This window comes from Euwallacea similis, chromosome 19 (genome assembly GCF_039881205.1).
Source record: "Euwallacea similis isolate ESF13 chromosome 19, ESF131.1, whole genome shotgun sequence".
Classification (NCBI taxonomy): domain Eukaryota; kingdom Metazoa; phylum Arthropoda; class Insecta; order Coleoptera; family Curculionidae; genus Euwallacea; species Euwallacea similis.
This window is the reverse complement of record NC_089627.1, coordinates 289456-312531: the sequence shown is the minus strand read 5'-3', so window position 1 is coordinate 312531 and position 23076 is coordinate 289456. Positions and strand designations below refer to the sequence as shown.

Below are 23076 nucleotides of genomic sequence, written 5' to 3'. Positions count from 1 at the left end.
CTATGTAGATGTACAATATACTATTTATATTAATTCCTACCGACCAAAGGTACTTAGTCACCATTATGATTTCCGGGGAAAGCAACAAGTAAGATTCTTTTTCAAAATCATTTTCCATTTTTAGCATCATCGAAGGCGGAAATCGAGTAAAAACCAGTGAATAATTTTTATGGCATTTACTCGAACGCTAACAAGGAAGACGTTAAAGTCCGACATAAATCGCAAATGAGAAACTTTCATTATTTATAAGGCTCATCTTCTTGTTCGGTCGGACCGCGGGCGATCGCCCAGTGTTTTTGGCGTGAAAGTCGTCGCAGGTTCATGAGAATCCGCTGAACTTTTACCTATTACTTATTATTACTTTTGCGCAAAATTAACCGACTTTAACTCTCATATCTCTGCTCGCTTTGATAATGGACAATACCTTCAATCAGGCACAAAATTCGATGTAAAACAGCCTCTTTACGTTGTCCGACGTATATTTATATCGCAAAGGAGAAAAGACTGAAATTAATGAGCGAATAAAAAGTTGGAACTTTGCAGTCGACCAGTTTTTTCAGAGGCTCGGTACAAAGAAGAAAGTTGGCTCTAGCTTCAGTGAATGTGTCCGCCGACATATGAGAAACAGGCACAAGAAGTACAAATAACTTTATAGGCATGTAGAATTTGGACACTTGGTTTGCCATTTTATTGATCATTTGAGCAATTTACGGAATATATTCACAAAAAAAACAGCAATTGGGAGGATTAAGATGCAACATGGAATGAGTGTAGAAGAATATTCCAAAAGAACTGATGAAACTATCTGTTTCAGCATCAGCGTTGTTAAGCAGTTCATCAAAATTGAGCTCCAATATTTCATGTCCAATAAAGGCTAAATTTCATAAAAAGCTGGACTAGAAATAAATATTTGTTAATTAATTGCAATTTTTGTTCAAATTAATTAAATTCATACCTTCAGGTTACATCAGTACTGTTCATTCTAGATATGGAGCATAATACATTGAATAAAACCGAGAAAATCCAAACCCCATTTGATGTAGATAAACGTAGTATAGATCTGAAGAGTAAAACAATGACGAATAACGACTGACTGAGATTTAAACTCCAGGTCAAGTTTAGAACCACAGTTTAAAGAACTCAGTCTAAGAACACCACCACCAACATAGTGAACATTTTCATCTCATCCTATTCCCACATATGTAGAGAATGAGAGGAGAGACTTTTCTAGAAGTTATACACCCGGAGGGAAATCGATCTAGAATGTGTACATAAACATAAAAAGATTTGAGAGGAAAGAAATAGAAGGAAGAGAGAAGACTTTGTATTATCGCCAGCATCCACAATCCTGGATGTGAAAACAGCTTCAGGTGTTACTCATTTACTACCTACGAATCTCTCCACCGATTTATCCAATCTACAACAATACAACATCCGTGCCCTTTGTAGGCATTTCTTGCCAAGGACTTTTCCGAGTAAACATAGTTACAGCTTGACCTTTACAATCTAGACTAAAGTTATATGGATTGTGACTGAGCTATTTAATAATAAATCAACCGAATCGATATCTGACAGAACTTCTAAACGTCCTACAAACGTAAAGCGAGCACTCCGGCCTGGTTTTCGGCATAGTATGTCCGACTTCCACCTGTGATCACAAGCGATTCGAGAAGGGGCCCCCGAACAGGTGGTCCTCCGGTGCAGATACCGGCACATTCAGTCGCTTGTTTTCACCGGTACTACTCTTCAACGTCCTACCTGCAGATCTTACCGCGGTACCATTTCTGACAAACCTTTTAATTCTGTTGTTTCGACGGAAATCCGAATTTTGGAAAATCTCTTCGCAAAGAGAGACAATTTGTGCTTGAGTGCTAGAATATTGGAACTTGGACTGGTGATGGTGATGGTGGTGAGCCTGGGTGATTTTGGATGGAGTGTTATGTCCAGAGAATCCTATGGATTATTTTAATTTTGGATAGCGTTGTTAGGTAAGAGATCATTTATCTCGAGATTTTTCTGAGGTTTTTAAGGATTATAAATGAAAAGTCTGTTTTTGACAAAGTGGTGAAAAAAAATTCAGTATAAAAACTTAAGCAAAGTGTCAAATTTTCGTTGATGGTATTCATATTCAGCGGGGTTCATTATTCGTTAACGGTGTGAGCACCGGGTGATAGTGCCGCGTATGGGTTTAGAGCAAGACTTTGTAGAATCGAATATGCGCCACACCCGTCTGCACTGAAAATTTTGAGCATCATACACCATTTGAAATCGAAAGAAAAAGTTCTATAGAAATCACCCAAGAGTGGTACATGTAACCACCTAAAGTTAAAGAGAGAAATAGAATTAAAAAGGTATTAGAAAGTTTTTTAAAATACGAATTTATCAGGACTGCACATGGACACAATCTGTGGCAGATAGATCCGGTGCAGTCTAAGCTGTTATTCAAAAAGGGCGCAAATTGGGCCTCCGGTTGCCCGTGAAAAGTCATGATCGTTGAAGTACGTCCGAACTGACTTTTTACAAAATAATGATGACCGATGATCGAGGCATGCATTCTAATTGGACTTAATCTAGACTTAAATGAGACGAAATCAGGATAAGCAGTTGCAGATTCTGCTATCTAGGCCGAGAGAAGTGGATTAACTAATAAATAATTCTGTTTGCATGATGTGGAAGTCGCTGAGCATACAACATAATAATCAGACGTGCGTTCTACAAAATGCTGAAGCACCTTTTTTGAGATATGCAGATCGTAAGAATTTCAAAGTCTTCAATGCATTAAATTATATTTAATTTAAACCGAAACGATTTATTATTAAAAATAGTAATTAATTTCAATTTGCGTATAGAAACACCATTTCCGACTTAACGCTTGTTAACCTGATTGGCGCCATGAAAGGACAAATTAGTTTCAATGAATCATTTTAAATTGGACCCAGATGCAATGTTTTTAGTTCAAATAAATCGACTACATGAGCATACACGATCTAAAATACCTATCTACTTACTGAAATTTTGTGTACAATGTGAACTTTTTTAATTAACTAGGTCTGTAACATTGTTAAGCATTAAAGCCTCATCTAAAAATAAAGACACGTTACACGCATTCGTTCATTTCCAAACCGATACGTCAAATGAAATTTAGTTCGATCTAAATTACGTGGAAATGTTCGATTTCTAGATCTGAATGTTTTATACGAGAAAATACCTTTTTAAGACCCTAGACCGACAGTTCTAGAAGAAGCGCATATCTGATGTTTTACGACTAATTATCCTAGTCCTTCCTCTCATGAATTTTTAAGCCCGGGAGTAAAGTGTCATTTTCAAAATATTATAAAAAGTGTGAAATTAGTGTCTGTACTATTCAATAGTTGTAGCAATGAGGAAGCATTAACTTCCATATGCATATCAAAGCAATTTTTTCTCCGGCTTAACGCCCGTGGTATTGATATAATTGGACTTTATGCTTATTGTTAATACAATAAGACGCTTATGCAACCACCTCTAATAACAACATTGTTTTTACACGTATTGTATTGAAATATTTAGTTGTCGTGTGCTCGAAGGTGTGAAAGCAAAGCGGAAGTAGCAACAGGCACTCTTTCGACATTTCTTTTGCTGCGGGGGCCCTCGAAATATCGCCGACCGTTTGGAGGTTATTAATGGTCCTCTCTTTCTCATTCGCCACAATTATGGCAAAACAACCGTCGGCTTCGGATACAGTTAATAAGCAATATTCCCGGTCGACTGCTGCGCAGTTAACTAAATCCATCTAAATCTAATACCTTGAAGCCGAGAACTTTGCTCATCCACCGTGTAGAAATATCCCGCTATCCGTTGGTCCGTTCGCACCCCGAAAAGAAAAAATTGCGAGTCGAGTTGCGCAACCAGTAAATCACTACCGCAATCATCGGTGCCGACAGATGAGCACCGCCGAAGAATGGCTGAATGAATCATAAAGCGCTGCTTCTTTCTCGTAACTTCCTTTCTTCTATTTCTTCACACCAGATTTTGCGATTTCGGGCCGTTGTACTGTACCGCGGACGTTTTAATGGACTGGGATCGGTTCGTAACATTCGCGTTTCCGACATTTTCGAATGACGGTTAGGAGATCATGGGTATAGAGGGTGAAGATGCACAAGAAAGTCAAAGTTCGGCTAAAGTTTGTACATATATATATCACTTTCATGGAGACCTAACGTGAAAAAACTAAAGGACATTCCGCCAAATTGTAAGACTGAACCTTAACATCTGATACATCACGTGAGGAGATGGCGCCCTTAAGAAAAAGTAAAAACACCCTGTATATAGTATATTGTATATTTCCACGAAAATGATTCATAAGACCAACAATTTGTGGCACACTTAGGGCCCTCATTTCTGATATCGGGTGTCCAATATACCTCCCCCTCCCCCTTTTGCACATGAACTTAATTTTTTTTAAAATTATTTCTGCTAATTATAAAATTAATAATGCATTCAATTCGCCGAGAAAAATCAAAGCACGTTCCGAACGAAAGTGTTCACAAAGAAGAAAGGCGCGTGTGTTGCCTAATTCGTTTGTTTTTTAACCATTTAAGATGAGAAAGAGATTAATTAATCTCTATTATTGTTCAACAATGCAAAGCATTTGGCTAATTGATGTAAATATCATTTTTCTTTTAATTTCATTGATGCCCATGGTAAAAGCGCGTATTAATTTGCCCATTGTCGATGGTATAGGTCTGGGGAATCAGACTGAATAGTTTATTCTAATGGCAATAAACGATGAGAATGCTGGTTCATACATGACTTTGTCTAGCAACTGCACGAGGCACGTCTTAATAAATAATTCCTTCCCATAATAACCCATAATCCTCGAGACTGGTACGACTTCCTGTAATTTTCTCTGCGTTCTTCGACGACTTAAAAACCTGAATAAGGTACACTGCTAAGGGCCAGTGACGTCACTCAACTTGTCCACGAAGTTCATTGGCAATGACGTTTTAATAACAACTTTTACCAAGCTTCAACAATGAGATCATTTACATAATGCAATTCGTTTCGATCGACTTTGTGTGACACCTTAAGTAGACCTTGTCAATCATTTCATAGTGTATCCTTTTTCATGGGTGCTGCATGCTTTCTTCCTGGGTTTGGTCACCAGAATATAATTTCCAGATCAGAATTTCAGATTGGAAAAAAATTATAGAGGTTGAAACTAGACGTACAGGATGATAGTTACTTGAATAATAGATATATAAGTAAAGTTAAAGGAAATAAAGGGAATAAAGTATCTATACTGAGTGGTAAATTTCAATGTAGTCGAAGGGAAAATGGATTCTGACGATGCAGTTTTAGTTTTCACTAGAATCGTTAGAATGAAAAAAGGAAAGCATAAAAAAACATACAAAATATTAAAAAATTTGAGTTCAAACCCTACTCCGTTTCCGACGAACTTCCGTAATATACCTAATTGATAATTTAAATGACGTATTGATTTTCGATGTACGCATTACCTTGGAACTTCTAATTAAGCCAAGAAATACTTCCATAAAATGTTTTTCTGTGTATCGTATAGACGACATTAAAACTTGAATATTTAATAAAGGTCACCTAACAATCAATTTATGACCATATTAAATCATTCAGTTTATCCAAACGTAAGGTGAATCTGCTTGAAACTTCTGAACAATTTGAATTTTAATTCAAATCAATAGGGGACAAACACGTGTAAAAAGTTCGTTGAAAATTCTTCATCTTGAAATTATTAATTATGAATAAAAGTCTGGTACGACAATGGGATACCCATTGTCCCCTGTGAAAACAATTATCTTGGTAAGGTTTTCAAACAGGCTATGATGAATCAAAATAGCCCTATTGAATATCTTATTATACCATATTGCAGGTGCATCCATACAGGGTGTTAGTAAATAAGTGCGAAATATTTTAATGGGTGATTGCTGAAGTTTTTTTGAGTAAAAAAGTTCATATAAACCAATATCTGAAAACGCTTAGTTTCCAAGGAACAGAGCGTTAAAGTTCTTATACGGCCATGCCATGATATATTTTTAAGGAGAAAAAAGGTACGCCAACGATTTTTTCAAATGTTTCATTAATTGTTAAGAAAAAAGACTTCTTAGTATTTTGTTGCTCATGTAGCCGTTTTTAAAATAAAAAATTATTTCAACGAATACACCAGTCAATGAGGCGAAGAGTAGATACTTGTGTCACGGCTCAGGGCACTCATTTTCAACATATATTATAATTATACTTAGTTTTAAAATAATGTTTGTCTTTTTTGTTAACAATTAATGGAACATTTGAAGAAAATCGTTGGCGTGCCTTTTTTTCCTTAAAAATATGTCATGGCATGAGCATATAAGAATTTGAACACTTTGTATGTTGGAAACTAAGTGTTTTCGAACCTGGGTTTATATGAACTTTTTACTTAAAAAAAACCTCAGCATTCATCCATTAAAATCTTTCGCACTTATTTATTAACACCCTGTATATTAATTCAAAGGATATTTTAAGACAAAAAAACACAAAGACTACATGAACACACAAGTAATACGTCATAACCCTTAAAAAATATTAAAAATAGAATTGTATGAGTGATGTGTTTGCCAGGATGCCTCTGATACTGATTAAAGAATTAAATGGAACGATTCTCGCTTCTGTCACTCGGCTGAATTAGCTATGAAACAATATCTATAGGAAACTTTACAATCTACCTTTTGCAAAGGTACGAGCCATAGGGGGAAGGACAGCAAGGGTACAATAGTTTTCAAACATTCAAATAACTTTATCGCAGCAAATGTACACCTCACCGGTCTAAGCACGGTGACGATACACTAAACGAAATAATATACAGCATGTACATGCTTGAGAAATGATATATAAACAGTGATAAAAACCACTTAGAGTGATTACGAACGCAGAAAATAAAATTAATAAAAAGGGAGGTTAAATTAGGTACAGTGATTAAACATCTATTACTTACCTCAAATTACCTTTCTGGATTGGTAATCCGTCAGCCATTGAGAAAAGGAGTTTCAATTACTTGTTAGTTTCGATACATCACGCACTGCACTGCCCGATCTCACGCCCGCCTATGACTTTTTTCTTTTCAATCACCAAAACTTCGCCTTCGATTCAGTTTGTGCCTCATCAAGGTATGCTACTCGGTGATCGTGCGATTTCGGAGACCCGAACGTAAACGAGACGATTATCCCGGCATTGTTATAAAAAATCGAATTTTAAAGTGCGATTTTTACTGGTTTTCCACAAAGTACCATCTCATACGAACACCCGTTACGTTACTGTTTAATTATCCTTCAAGTTCGCACACATTTTTCCAAATTTTCCACACGTTTTTACTCTAAATTTGATTTTTTTTTCGCGAGCGAAACTGGGAATGCACAAAGACGTCATTATTAAAACTGACAATCGAAGGGTTACTCTTTTGTTTCCAAAGCCTCTTTAACCCAAAGCGTCACTCCCGGCTGACGTATTATTGCAAGATCACGTGTCGATTTGTTCTGGAATTTAGTCAAATTCTGTCTCCATAATAAAAACTGCAAAATAAGATAAGTCTCAAACCCAAACACAAGAACAAACGATTATTAGGTTGTTGCGTAGCAGGGACATCTTGTTTGTCGTGCTACCACTCGACTGAATCATCTTTGTATGAAACGATATCGAAACATACAAAATACTTTACAATTTGCTTTTTGCAAAGATACTAGTCATAAGATGAACGATAGCAACAATACGATGGCTTCGAAGCGTCCGAATAACTTTGCAGCGTTTTTTGCGAGTGTACAGCTTACCGGTCCCTACGATGACGGCATACAGAGTATTATAGAGTGTCCCAATGTGAAGATACATCAGATGTTGAATATTTTCCAGAAGTCGTGAAAAAATCCGCAATAATTCCTCTTATTAGAATAAAAAATGATCTATACAAGGATTCGACAAAGAAACACTTCATCCCCAGTATCATTTTTTGCTAGGTATCCTAATTGCGTGTTAGGGGTTATTCCCAACCAAAGTAAAAGGAAAAGTGAGCAATTCTCCTCAAATGTACGCAACATATTTCCATTCTTTTAGCTACCAATAAATTTTTGTTAACACGAAAACTACATAGAAGTCTATAAGGAGCGGTGGTGCACCTAAAAAAGTATTACAAGGCAATAATTTCGAGCCAAGAATCACCCGAGGCCTCTAATTCTCGGTTTTCCATTTTTAATAACAACCAGTTGCGTGGGTGAATGTTTGATTATCCATTAAAGTACCGTTTGCAGTGGTCGATTGACTCATCCGGGATGCAGCAACGAGCAATTCATTATGGTCAAGGTCCCCGACAGTGGTTTGCAAGTGAAAATAACAACAACAACAATAACTTATTCGGATACAAGACACAATTTCCGGTAAAAAATCAAGAGTCAAGATCTCGCGATTTGCATTGTATAATCTGGCTGGCAACTAAATATGGAAACCGAGGTGGTCTGACCATTGCCATCGCCGCAAGATCGCCGGTCTTTATAATATTGAAACTTTCATATCGAAGGCGAACCGATAAATAAATAAATAAACGTTAACCTTTGAAATTTTAATCGCGCAAATAAACGTACAATCGCAATGATTAATTTCGACCTTTACCTCTCGGTTTTCCTCATGCAAATATCGGCAAAATGCAGTTGCAGTTTCCGACGTATATTCAAGCTATCAAAAAATTCCTGCCAAATCGAATGCAAGAAAAACGTGCCTAAATGGTTAACAGGAGACTTTTAACAGTACTTAAGTCCGACTACTTTCCACGCCCATTGTTTAATTCAGCAACTTTTTCCAGGAAGTAATAACAATTAAAGCGCCTCAAATTAACGTTGAAAAGCAAATATAAGTAAATTATAATAAAATATAAAAGTTCCTCTTCTAACGGTGGGAATGGCTTTAAAGGCCTGCATTCAGTTTGGATACTTTCTATTACAATCTGGGACACACGACGTGTGATTTGTGTTTATGCAGCAAAACGTGATAATTTAAAGGCTATTTTTATGCTACTTTTATAATGGACAACGTCCATTACGAAAAGAAATTAAACGTTTTATTTATTTTTTATAGCAACACAGCTACAGGTGCATCCCGGTGCTGCGTGGTTCGTTCACCAGAACCTGTTTCACACCTTTTATGCCCTCAACATTCTATTACATCTACTTAGAAATTACTGGATTTTGTTGTTCTATTGGGATCAAAAAGTCTTCATCCATTTATTCCATACTTTGCCTCACATTTTTCCACTAATTTTTCCCTTAATTTCTTCATTTATATCCACCGATCTTGATCAATTGTACCCAATGGAAAGGCGCTAGCAGACTATTGGCAACTTACTTAAACTATTTCCCGCCAAACACAAATATTCTACCCAAGCAAGAGATGAGAAAATACAGACCTTCCTCAAGATAAACATAAAAATCCCTTTAAGAGCATAAAGGAGCATGTATTTTTAATTATTAAATATTTGAATCAATTAATCACGTCACTTGATTCTCTATTTTGTTTAAAATCTTCGTCGTCTCTTAGTTATTTTTGGTAAGATCCGTCCCTTCACCATGGAGGACGCAACGAAGAGAAGCAAGAAGCAAGATAGAAAAACTTTATTTACGCTTTGCTCTCGGAGGTGCTGAGTGAGGTGACTCTTTGGCCAATCACAGAACTGCATTTGCTGTTTTCTGTCAGTCACTTCTGATCAAATCTTACCGGTCTCCATTTTGTGGACAGTTCCGCAGATTTATGAGCAGCTAAATTTCCAGTCAATTTAGTTCGAATCCAATAGGACTTCATTCCGGAATTGATGCTGCTGATGAGGTGGAAATCTTAGGAAGACATCCGGCTATCTGATGTCCTCCAGGATTGGCCTGGTGTACTTCGGGACACTCACTCGGGCGCACCCGTTCCTAATGTTGGTCTTCCTTCTTTTTTCATTGTCCACATTCTTCCTCTCCATGATCTCTTCCACCATCACTCTGAACTGTCTCCGCTTCTTCTCACTCTCACTCTCTCATTCTTTCCGATTTCGTTTTGCTCCGCTTCCCATTTCGAATACTTCCGCAAGGTGTGCTCTGGAGAATCTTCGGCCTCTTCCCGACAGAACCAACAGACGGTCTCATTTTCCTCCTCTATTCTGCACAGATATTTACCGAGCACATCGTGCCCCATACACTTCTGCGTCAGCACGTAATTGCATTGGGTCCACTCCGCGTCATATAAATCCCTCAATTTTGGTTCCCGAACCTTTGTCCAGTCAGCGTACTTCTTCCACATCTTTTCCCATTCATTCATTATTCTGTTCTTAGCATCCTTCCTCCATTTTTCCCATGAGCACTTCTTCTCTTTCACACTCAGCCTGATTGACAGGATCTTGGGGATGAAAAGCACCGGTTCCCCAGCCATGCTACCTATGTCCCCCAGAGGGGGAGTCTATTCCCTTATTGACAAACTTAACGAAAAACCGTCTGTAATGGATGGCGCCATTGTCACATCGATTTGAATCTCATAAGACACAGGTTTTGACCGAAGGTTCGTGGATTACTCGTCATTTCCGAGTTTCTAATCTCACAATGTCCCCAAGCTGACCTCGATATCTCCTTCTGATTTCTAAGATAAACACCAAAACTGACATTTTCCTATCCGAGGCTGCCATGTTATAACATTTACACGTTTCATCACCATTCCGTTTCAGAATCACACGCGTTAAGGAAGGTAAGCAAATAGAAAGCGGCAATAACTGAGAAAATCTTCTACATCTCGTCTTGCAGTTTGAGGTTTCATTTTAATTTCAACGCTAATGTTGTGCAAGAAACAGCGGGCATGAGATGCCACAGAATCTCGTGTTATGCACTTGTTATGTAATCGCTGTCATTCCTCGCCATCAGCGGAAAGGTTTCTATTTCCAACGGGCTCTATGTAAATTAATTAGCCGTAATTGGTTTTCTAACTCGGCCGGGATTTGTCCAGTTTCGCTTGGTCAAACAGCATCAAAAGGCGCGCGTGATGACACATATTTGTCCTCAGGCAAAAGTCAATAAAAAGTGCGGTCTCAGTATTTGCATTAATAATTTTTGTTGGTCGTTGTTATGAAGGCATTAATGTCTGAGAAAACCGCTAATTTCGTATTCGTGATGCGCGTTTTGTTTACTCGGTGTGAAAGATCTTTTTATGGATGCCTCATCACGAACCGCACGATAAATGCTCGACAGGTGGTTTCGTTAATAAATCACGCGGGCACCCGAAATTTCACGTGCGATAATGGCAAAAGATTTATTTATTGACCTCAAAAGACCGCACCTTGTTCAGCTTTATTGTATCAACCCAATGATTCTACGAACTGAGCGGGTCGTAACATTTAGTTTCATTTCGCTGCAGATCTTGTTGTAATGCGCCATTTATGCGTCAGCTCTGGAGAGCCTCATCAGTGTGATCAAAACTGGATTTGCCTGAATTATCTGCATCGTTAATTCGGGCTCAGCCCTCGCTGCTAACGAAGATTGGAGCATTCTTCGCCATTCGGAGGTAGCAGCTTCCACCCGTCTGAGGTGAGATTCTGTCGCAGCCAGGCAGCCGATCAGTATGTGCGGATTGATCGCTTAGGGGACTTTAACCTCCCCTCCCCTTCTTCTGTTAATCTTCTTCTAGGGACTATTTAAATCTCCTTTTATATGCATAAGCGCCATTGGCCCACTTTAAATTGTCATCTAAAGCCCATGAAGTTCAAGGAACTATTATTTACCCACCGACTATCCGAGTAACCATCGAAATCGAGCCATGAAATCGGCTTTTACACGCTACACCAAAGTAACCTACCTTTAATAAATTGACTAGATGGATTAGAATGGAGACTTGGAATATGGTGACTTGCATTGGCCCAATTTTCACGTACACACGACTTTTACACAAAAAGCTGACTCTATATTCTAATATATTGTTAGCTTTGCCCAAGGAGCTATACATGACGAACTCAATTATTACTTAATTTATTTGCAACATGCGCGTGATAGTGATGTAGGAGTAGATCAGTCACTTTCTAATGGAATCGATGCATGACAGGACCCTCATCGGTCATAAGTGTATAACAAAATGAAATTTCCATATGAGGCCACGTAAATTCCGACCACAAAACAAGTACAATGGTTGATTTCTTTGATTGTTGAACGGTACGTCCCTAGAACCGTGACGTTAGGTGAGTAAACGGGCTTATGGTTGCTTAAGCTCAAGCACAGTAATTAGTTTATGCAAACAGTCTTTTATCTCTGATAACCTACTGGTTCAATGCCTGATTTTTCTGCCTCACTACCTGTGTTGGCAATTGAGCCATAAGAGTTGAGAACAATCGTTGCAAAAACTAATTTATTATTTGAAAGTTCGATCACGAATACACCGAAATCGACATACACAACCTTAATGCGAGCCCGAGATTGTTTATTCTTAAGGCGTTGCAGATTTGAAGCACTTGTAATGGTTCGAAACGATAATAATAAGGCTAAGTCGCTTATTAAAATTCCACCGAAACGTATGTGCAAGTATGTTGAACCAGGAATGGGAAATTGGAGTGTTGTCTTTGTTTTGCAAGATTATTTCCAAGGATTTGACGATGCCTGAAATAATTGGCAGTTTTGGTTGAACTTCATTACGGCTAATTTTCCTCAAGGTTCAAGTCCAATCAGGAACACTTGCGATAAGAAATTTTCGTTTGTATCCACCAAATAAATTTTGAGATATTCTTCCTTCATTCCTCCTGTAGCAATTCAGCTGTACCTGATAAATTTTTCTTGACGCTGATTTGCTTCATCGTTAGATATTGGCGCATTATCACTTTTCATTTTATCTAAACAAAGTTTACATGGAGATGCATCCACCAATTGTCAAGAAGATTCTCGTGAAACTACCCTCCTCAATTCAGATAGTCCTGCCGATAATAGCTGAAAAGCCGATTCCATGCAGGACCGATGTATGATTAATGTGAAAACCTAACGTGTTGAATAGTCAGGAGTTGCGAAAATACAGAGAAGGCGTAGTGGAAAATGGGAGGTGTCTATGTCTACATGCTACAGAAACCAACTATTTTCTTATATTGCATTGACCAAGAACAATAAACCAAAACTTATCTCTCGGATCAAATTCGTGACGATGATGATACAACAAAAGATTTTTCCATGCAAATCTAAATAGCCGCTACAACCCAGTCGTACTACTCCGGTATCCTTCATACATGACGGTGGTACCGGAATGAGGAAACAGCACTCGACACAACTGAAAAAACGTTAAAACTGCAGCCGCTGGAAATGACTATTAAGGTAAAAAAAGGCACAACATAGAAACTTGTGGGGCGACACGGTGGTTTGACAAAGCGAACCCTACAACAGGTGTCATTAGTGGTTTCCGTAACTCGATTCCTTTGACCCTTCGTTCACACGCCATGACGTGAATCATTCATTAAAATCCGGCTCTGGATAGAAAAAGCGTCCATATTTAGCAACAAGGATGTATGGCCTCACAATAGCCCATTTTTCTCTTCATCGCTATCTGTAATTAAAAATGCTCAAGTGATGATATCAGTGTTGATACATATTAGGTAATGGCAATTTTGAGTACCATGAACCAATTAACGGCCCATCCGAGCAGTAGACAAACCCATAAAAATATCCAGCGAACGAAATATGAATGGGATCCCAGAACTGCCCACTAAAGCGCTCGTATACATGTATATGAGCCTTTTCTAACTTATGATTTTTTTCGAAACATTCCTCGCATGTTTATAACAACCATAAAATAGAAGTCCGCCCAGCCTCGGCATTCCTCGTGAATAGGCCGTTCTACGTAATAAAGAACGGAAATGGTCGAGTCGCAACCGGAAAAAAAACCAAACACCATTCTGAGATGCCTAAGGAGTTTTCGTAAGATGTCGGTACCTTCCGGTAAATCCATGAGATTCGGCCTCTAATTTTAAGGTCCTTAACGCTCTGTTTCCATGGCGATGCCGCTGACGGCCTATCGAGATTGAGATAGCGCCGATCAAGGTCCCATAAATTCTGCGGCCTGACCAATTTTGAAGAAAGGATTAAAGAGTTTCGCTGCTAAAACGCTCGATTAGGTTCAATCTCCACGCCTACTCCACGGTACATTCACTCTCGTTATCTGTTGTTAGATTTCGTAGTAGTAAATAATAGCTCGCAAAGATTCTGCAATTAACGGATCCGCCGATGGTCTTATAAGGCCGGTCAAATTAGAAAACGAAATGAATGGTATTAAGTTTTAACTGATACACATGAATAGGTTGTAGCTGGCTTTTAATGTGTCTTGGATTTGCTTACGGTTTGTTCCTGGTTGGGGCTTTTTCTTCAGGTTTTTTCAACTGCGATAAAGTCATTTAGCAGATGATGATGATGATATAAGAGAACAACAGATGTCTAGGCATGGCGGAAGAAAGTAAATAATATCAAGTTAATAAAATTGCGTTATTTAATGACAAATTTAATTACAATTACGCACAAACTAAATTACATCCGCAATTATGAAATGTCGGATAAGCAGAGGATCCAGCGCTATTAACTCCTTTACTGCCTTAATATTTGTGCGTAGATGCCTGTTTCTCGACTTTCTAGCGATTAGTAACGCGACCTAACTTGTTTTGCACTTTTTTATTAGAAAGCGAGATAAAGCCGTTTCGTTTTCACGAATCCCTTGACAAAGGTCATCACACTCCAAGGTTGGTTCAGGTTAGTTCAGCTTGATTGAGAGTGATAGAGGAGAAGAGTGTAAAAAGACTGAGAGAGAACGGTTGAAGGATGAATGGCAAAATCGATGGGATATACATATACAAGGACTGGACGAAGTGGTTCCATGAAGTGGGAACCTAGGCAAATAGAGAGTGGGGAGTCATAAATTATTATATGACCTAAGTCATGACAGAACACAGATATCTTGTATCGTATTTGAAGAGGATAGGAAAACTGGCCCAGACAAACGTTGGTCTTATAAAAAAAAGCGACCCAGCAGAAGACACCATGTTCGAATGCCTAGACTTCGAGGATCCGAGGAACACGTCCTGCATCGATTTTGGCGATATAAAGAAGGAGAACGTCGGGAATTCATTGTTAAAAGGTGCAAGAAAACAGAGGGGTCTGTTTGATAAGATTAGCTTTACATTGAAAAGAAAAATAAACGACAAAAACCCCAGAAAAACACAGGTGCAGCGAGATACATACGTGAACAGAAATTTGATAAATTAATGCTTAGCAGCGGTTCCTGGTGGAAAAAGGGAAGCCCGAGGTAGGTGCGAAGGTGCATGGGGCAAGTTCTGCCTACTACGCCATAATAAGGCCGAAGGAGGTGAGGAGGAGGACAGTGCCCGGGGTAAATCTCATACTACCTGGTCGACAGAAGACTAGTTTTAAGAAGATTTCACCTTGTGAGACAAAAAAGGTTAGTTCGGGTAAACCGATTCTTATTCCAATTCACGTATGCGGAGCCTTGATCCATTGAAGAAAACAGAGTTTCCGTACCATAATCTCGAACCTGTGTATAAATTGGTTGACTGGTTCAATGTGCAGCGAGTAAAACATATTATAAATGAGACGGTAACTTTTGTTAGTAACTACGAAAGCGATGAAGATATCCAACGGAATCGGGAAGTAGAAGGATTTTTTGTGGCAATAATAATACCTCAGTTCTTCTATTAAACGATTTATCCACGTCTTAATCAATTACATAAACGTTTTAGAGATAATGAAAGAGGTCTGGTAATATCGAAAGAGATTACAAACTACCAGGCAGTGTATTCCACGCAAAAGATCATCATCCGAGATTACTAGAGTTCGCAAATATGAAAGAACTGTATTCCGAAACGATTTACAGTTATTTTAGTATGAATTTGATGATACGATCTTCTCATTTCTGTTGCAAAATGCAGGTATGGCCCTCATGTAACTGGGAAAAATTATACCTTTTGATATGATTTACAGTGGTTTTGTGGTCTGATATTATATTCCCAGAAGAGGTCTGAGGAATGCTATTCGTCCATGATATAGAGGCACTTTCTCCAATAATAAATAAATGCCCCTCTTGAAGTGGCTTCAAACAAAGCCATGCTTTATGGTATTTCATTAGAGATAATAATGGAAGCACTGAATCAGCACTCTCCAAGGTAACACGCGTCATCTCCTGTGTTTAAGTGTGCACGTGTGAAAACTCTTCATCTCTCTGAGGCTTAAATCTTCTTTGTGCTGATAGACGCGGTACACATGCCAGCTGTTATTACGGGAAATAGTATACAAGTACGTTTTTCATGTGGCTGCCTTTTTTTCCAAAGAAAACGTAGATTTCAGATAAATCTTATTAATTTATATGCGCGTCGAGCCATGATATAGCGGATGTTACGCTTAATTGGAGTATTTTCAGCGGTACGACCTACCTACGATAAGGCCCATTTACAATTTAATCGCTTAATCTAATGGCTGTAACGTTTTTGTTCACCTCAATCAATTGCAATTTATTAATCTGAAGGAAGCCCAATGTCGGATTCAGGCCATCATCGGCCGTCCCACGACGCTCACATGCATCGAGAGTAAAACAATAAAGTCGCTATGATAATCGAGCAGCGTCGCCTTAAATAGTACCGACAAATATTTTCCTGTAATTATGCAGTTAACAGTACTTACATAATGTGGGAATATGTAACGTAATTGTAACGCATTAATATTAATCTTGCTCCCAAGTCAATGTCAACCACCTATACCCTTGGTGCGGCCGGTATTTGCTGCTTTAAATGCGTCTTAGAAACGCGTGCTAAACGTGCAGGTACTACCCCATGCTGACTGCCCATTGGACCATCGATTTAACGCTAAAAGAAATACGCGATCATTTTAGTCTTCGGGGGCAAAAAAATCGGAATAGTTTAAATTTTTCTTCACCGAATGATGCAAAATTTTCAAAAATTTTGATTAAATTGGAAGTTCATCAATAAATAAAATGACGCTTTTAGTAATTAAAATCGGTAATTAAACGAGATTCATTTCGTGAGCGGTTAGGGAAATGGTTGTAGTGAAGCTTAGGCAGTACTCGATTTCAAATTGGACACCCTGTATTTTTACTTTTATCTGACGCAAGTCTTTTGTGTAGCAATTAGAGGATTCGTACTGGAACAGCGAATTCAGGAACAACTTCTAAAACTGAGGGCTAACACATATAGGCGTGCTATGGTTAAGAGGCGATTAACGGTCAATTTATTGTCTATATCCCTAAAGCGCAACGCCCAAGTAAATAACAACATTGGTCTTTCATTGGGGTGCCGCAGTCATGCAGGTTCAACGAAACATGGATGTACCCGAACTGCAGTTCGTGCAAGGAAAGGGGATGAAAGTTTTACTATACAGAGCAGTCCTCTTGAGGATAATTGATACTTAAATCTAGCCGGGTAATTTGCCAAAAAATGGTGATGTACCTAGGCGTAACATAAAGCTACGTAACAGATTGGTGGAATGTTCTCAAGCCTGGCGCCTGTTCCACTCCTCGCAAGTAGCCTTATTCAAATGGCCCCCCCTGTATTCCGTGCATAAACTTCCTATATTTAGCATACCTGAAGGTGCGATTTCTCAGATCGTTTCATAAAGAAAAGTTCATAAGAACTTTGGTTCGCAACCGCTCCTTTGCTCGAATTAAACTCTGCAGCCCGTCGGGAGCAAAAATTGACTCCTTTGATCTCTCCGAGTTGCAGGATTCGAGTCGCATAATTCGCTTTTTCTGCATAGCTAAATCCGATATCTACCGCGTTTCACAGCCGCAATCTAATGGTGTGTTGCATTTTCATTCAAGTCATCCTCGAAGGCCTGCCTAAGCGCTTTTTACCAATTCGCAAGGATGAAACGTAGTCGAATTACACTTTCCAATTTAGTCACTAATGACTCTATAATCAATTTGTCAACCGCATAACGTTTCTTTTTTACGTAACCAATTACGGTGGACATCTTCTTGTATGTGGCAAGTGGACACGATCATTTATTTTATTCATTAGCCCGCAGTTTTTCCTGCCGCGGCCTGAAACAACATCATGACCGCGTGCGTCAATGAAACGTTCAAGAGAAATAAATTAATGACTTTTTAATGCACGGCCCTTTAAGATGGCTGATATTTGAGTTTAAATGTGCACCATGGATGGAGTAGCGGCATGTGATAAAAACTAGGCCAGGATCTGTGTACCACAATCTACTTGCGAAGGCCCGTCATCTGGTCCGACAGTCGGTAGTTTCTTTTTCAAATTTCCTGTTATTACCTCCTGCGATACAGATACGATTTTCAAAGACTCTGTTTATCAACTGCGGCACACTTTGCCGTTCCCATTAGTCGGTTATTGTTACACGATATTTATTTGATCTGCTAAAGTAGACATGTAACGGCAATCAAACGGCCAAGCCGAGCCACTTACGAACACTAAATAATATTAGCAGACCCGACAAATAACCTGCATTTGACTATGCAAAAGACGTCGAGTACCGTTGGAATTAAATCATTTACTTACCACGGGAGATTTGCCACAAGAACGTTTTAATTGCTCGAGTTATGCGGTTGAATGTGACCATAGGAGGCGAGATCTCTAGCGATGTCCTGCGGACCCGTATGGTGTCATTTCCATACCCTTGAAGTGTTGAGAGTGATGTAGCTAAGCGAATCTGAAAAAATGCAGCTTCTTTCATAGAAAAGCATTCGGGAGAGAAATCCCCGACATTCTCTCTTATGTTTTATTTTTATATCAAATGCCATAATTGGTGTAAAACGTCATCCGGTATATTCATCATTTTTTGCCACATATCTTTGATTTGACGTTTACCTTCATTAGGTGTGGGGTTTAGAAATAATCTCACACAAGATACTTCAATTCTTCTTTTATTCATTGCAATCAGAAGGCACGCTCTTGTGTTCGTTCTAAAAGCTCATTAAGAACTGACTATACAAAAGATTAGTAAGTTTGCCACCACTCTGCAATTAGGGACCAATATTGCAGATGCCCTTTGATTCATCACCTTGGCCATCTGGTTTTCACATAAGGAAAAGATGTTCTTTCGAGAGGTCAAAAATAATAGAAAAGATCGTTTTACACTTCTTTCTGCACAGTAGAGAAAGAGCCATAAATTTAATAAACTTGACTCTTCCAGTTAGTAAATTAGAAAAAGACATAAAGACTGTTGAATTTCGGATCCGATCGATTTTTACCAGAAATCCAACAATCTTCGACAGAATCTAAACGCAGGTAGACGTTTCGCTAATTGCTTACATTCTTTTCCAGACCATGACCTGCCAAGATGCCAATTCTACTCTCACGGCAGCATTCCATAACCTCTTTGGCCGCTATAGTGGAGAAATGCCAGCGGCAGTCCAACCAGTCGGCCCTAGAGTACGACCTCCAACTTAAGCAGACTCAGTTAGAGTTGATTCTCCTCTCCAAACCTCCTAAGCCTCCGGTGCCTCCCAAACCTGCGCGAGATGTCTCCAAATCTCCCGTTCTGTCCAAAGGGTCAAGCACTGCTGCTGATGAAGGTTTCGAGAGTGACATCGACACTATTTCTCTGATCAGTTGCGAGAATGAGACCTTCGTTATCGATAAACCGAAGCCGGCCTTAGCAGAGACCGATAGTGCCAATGGGGGGTCAGGAACTGAAAGTGAGACAGAGACTGAGAGGACCAATACTCTCACACAGAAGAATGTTAACTCGATTAAAGAAAGTTTCGAGAGACAAGCTGGATATTTTCGAGAGAGGGAAACCTTCGATTTGGCCGACTGCGTTTGCTACTCCGATGTAACGCATCCCCATGTCTTGATTTTCGTTATAAAAGACGAGACTCTGGTGTTCAAATTCGATCAATTGGAAAGGCTGCAGACGTTCTACGCTAACTTTACAGCCCTCAAAGCTGTCGCCAATCAGAAAGCCTACAGCTCAGCTACCAAATACAACCTGCTTCAGCGTACTGACCATAATGGTGTAACTCACATAGAAATCAAGAAGCAAAGCCATCACGGCCCTTCTGGAGTTATCTCTATTAATGCTCCATCTTCTAAGGGTAATGAGAGTCCAATAGTGCGGAGCGTGAATTCGAGACAGAGAACCGAAAGTAAGCTGATCGACGAGCTGGTGAACGACACCAGGTTTAGTTCTAGAAGCGATTTAGGTGTACAGAAGAGAAAGGTGGTTAGGAGTAGTTCCATAGAAGACGTTTTAAGTGTAGATAGTAAGGAGAGTGATCTAGTCAATGATGTTGGAGTGAGAGGATTGCGGAAAGTGTGGAATTCGGCTGAGGATCTTTTAGGTAAAAATTACCGAGTAAATCAACTTGATGATGATTCAATGCGATTGTTTTTCAGACTGCGATATTCCTCGTCGACCTGAGCGTCGAAGAAAAAAGAAGCCGGCCCCTTTGCCACCTCCTTACAGCCCTTCGCTGCCTGAAAAGACTGAAGATGTCTTCAGTGGTCAATTTGTCCGTGTCAGCGTCAGTACTGAGCGCCTCAAAGACTTCGCATCTTCTGAGAGAAATCGGTTAGTAGTCAAAAGCACCGCCAACGAACCTCATCCGAAGAAACTCGGCCAAAACTTTAACGTCCTCGGCAGAAGTAATCTATCCTCCCTGCTCAAGCCTAACGCTAACTCACAACCGAGGAAATATGCTCCTCCCCAGGAGAATGCGACTTTGAACAGAGTTCAAAAATCGCCGTTGTTTGAAAAGAACGTTAGTAGCTCTTGGACCAACTCGGTTCCTCGGATCTTGAGGAAAGGCTCGAGGAGTAAGAGCGAGACTCGTTCTAGCTCTCAAAACTTTCAGCCCATGGCTTATAGATACATTGACACCACTTCAGATTACCCTTACAACAATGCCATGTTCCTTGCGACTTTAAGGCCCAAAACACAACCGTCGGAAACACAACTGACCACTCAACCTCGCATTTCGTTTGCCTACAACAACACATCAAGGCAGAATCATGAGAGCACCATGGGAAACCGGGTATTTGGCTTGACCCCGAAAATCAAGGACTTTGGTAGTAAAGGGGAGGTGAGCCAGCGAGGTAGTACTAAATGGTCGAGTTCCAGCGATTTGAGGTATTTGGACAAGGAGGGGGGCAACCTCAAGAGCAGCATTAAGCACGGTGAGGCAACCACTCCAAAGAAAAAGAACGAGAAGAAGGTGACTTTCAGTGCCTATACCACTGTTCAGGTGGTTTAATGTCTTATTATATTGTTAAGATTACTTAAATATCATTGATTCGATTTATAGTAGCGTGGAATTAGACTGGTAGAGGTGAATCAAAGATCTGGTAATCGGGAAAGGTTGGAAATGCCATATTTAACTTCAATCTGCCCTTATATGTAGAAGAAGTTGCACTGTACACATTTTAAGTAGCACCTACAGTCAATAGTAAAAGCAGTAAAGTTCTAATGGCGATTTTGGAGAATATCCACGGAGCCGAGTACAACAAAATAGTCGACATATCTTAACAAAATGGTGAATAAACTTCTGGCGCATTCTAACTCCATAACGTGTCTAAAACAAATACAAAAATCGCCATTTTGGGTTGGTCTTACTCGTTCATTTTGATACAATCAACTAGAGCTATGGACAAATTTGCAGGGTTATCATTTAGTTGTCTTTGGGTGAATTTTAGATATTTCTTCATTTAAAAACACAGACCTCCATTAATTCATCCGATTTCTATATACGTTTTTTCCTGCTTGGACGTTCTCTAGTTGACTGCCCTCATCTTAAATCTATATCAATTATCGACAGACAAAGAGAAAGTGAATTTATGTATGAAGTCGTAAAGAAAAAAAATTAACATCCGTCTAAACAAGAGCACGCCGCAGGATGTGTATCAAAACATGTATCAAATTGATGGATTGTAACCGAATTCGACCAAATGTCTTCTCTCTCAGTTTTCTGATTCAATAACGTTTCACTCATTCTCGCCTATTGAACATCTGGACGAGTTGGCGAAGGGTCCACTCAAATTTGGAATCCCAATTTATCTAATAATGAAAATGAAAATTTAACGCTAAACGTGATCGAACAATAAACCTGTTCGCTTTCCGCTGTCGAGATATATTGTAAAATTAATTTAAACTTAATAATAAATCGATTTTATTGATTGTAGCGATTAATTGATGTCGACTGTAGGAAATTAGATTGTTAGAAGTTTAATGAGAGAAAGGAAATAGTCAGGTACAGTTAAACGTAGAACGTTGACGATGATGATGGTGATTATGGATCATATGTCGATGTCCCCGTGTTTTTTTTTAATATTTCACCTTTAAATGGAAAATTCTGCGTTATGAGAGCTGCATCAGTCTCCAGTTTTTGCTTGATTTGTTCAATATAGGAGCTCCTATTTCTGTCAAATAGAATTAAAAATTTGTAGACGAAGTACTAATACTATTTAGCGGCTGCTTAGGAAGTAATTGTTGTCTTGTTAGCACTGGATTAATTTCATATTTTTAGATTTGAAAATATGAATTTTTGCACTCATTTTGTTGCATCCGTTTACCTATAATCTGCTATTAATCATGTAAGAAATGTATCGTATAATTGGGAAGACAATTGCCTATTGAGGTAAGGACGTTGTTATAAATGTATATTATGATGTCATAGAAGTCTCAAGTTGTACATAAATGTGACTCTTATGTAAAAATATATGATTTGTTTATATAGTTATCATCACCACTGTATCTTCGCCTATAAAAATATACTTTATTTTAAGTTGGACAATTTTCTTTTTTTTACTTTTATGGTTCCCATTCATAACTTGAATATTTTTACCAGTTCTGATACCATTTTGAATCAAAAGGGATCCTCTGGGAGTACTCGTAACTCTGGCTGTTTTCGAGAGATTTTCAGTTAAGTGATTCCACAAATTTTCAAATATTTGTTCCTGCAATTTCTTTATATTTCCTTATTCACAAACAGAATAAAAGAAAAAAGAGATGTTGTCTTGCTTAACACATTTTTTCCTACAACATCGCTATAAGATTGAATTTGTCGACTACACCATTGGCC

The 23076-nt window shown here is 38.8% G+C and overlaps 1 protein-coding gene across 1 annotated transcript; it reads left to right on the top strand.

The window, feature by feature from the left end:
* The first annotated feature begins 1670 nt into the window (after positions 1–1670).
* LOC136415066 (uncharacterized) lies at positions 1671–22788 on the top strand. The gene is made up of 3 exons (XM_066399445.1): positions 1671–1988; positions 19322–20340; positions 20396–22788. Exons 2-3 carry the CDS (start codon positions 19338–19340, stop codon positions 21250–21252), a joined length of 1860 nt encoding a protein of 619 aa, XP_066255542.1. The 5' UTR covers positions 1671–1988; positions 19322–19337; the 3' UTR covers positions 21253–22788.
* The last annotated feature ends 288 nt before the right edge of the window (positions 22789–23076 follow it).

What these genes read in the sequence shown, in the direction of transcription:
- LOC136415066 (XM_066399445.1), top strand. Translation starts at nt 19,338, where the DNA reads ATGCCAATTCTACTCTCACGGCAGCATTCCATAACCTCTTTGGCCGCT. An exon ending in TTCGGCTGAGGATCTTTTAG is followed by an intron (nt 20,341 to 20,395) that starts GTAAAAATTACC and finishes ATTGTTTTTCAG; the next exon opens with ACTGCGATATTCCTCGTCGA.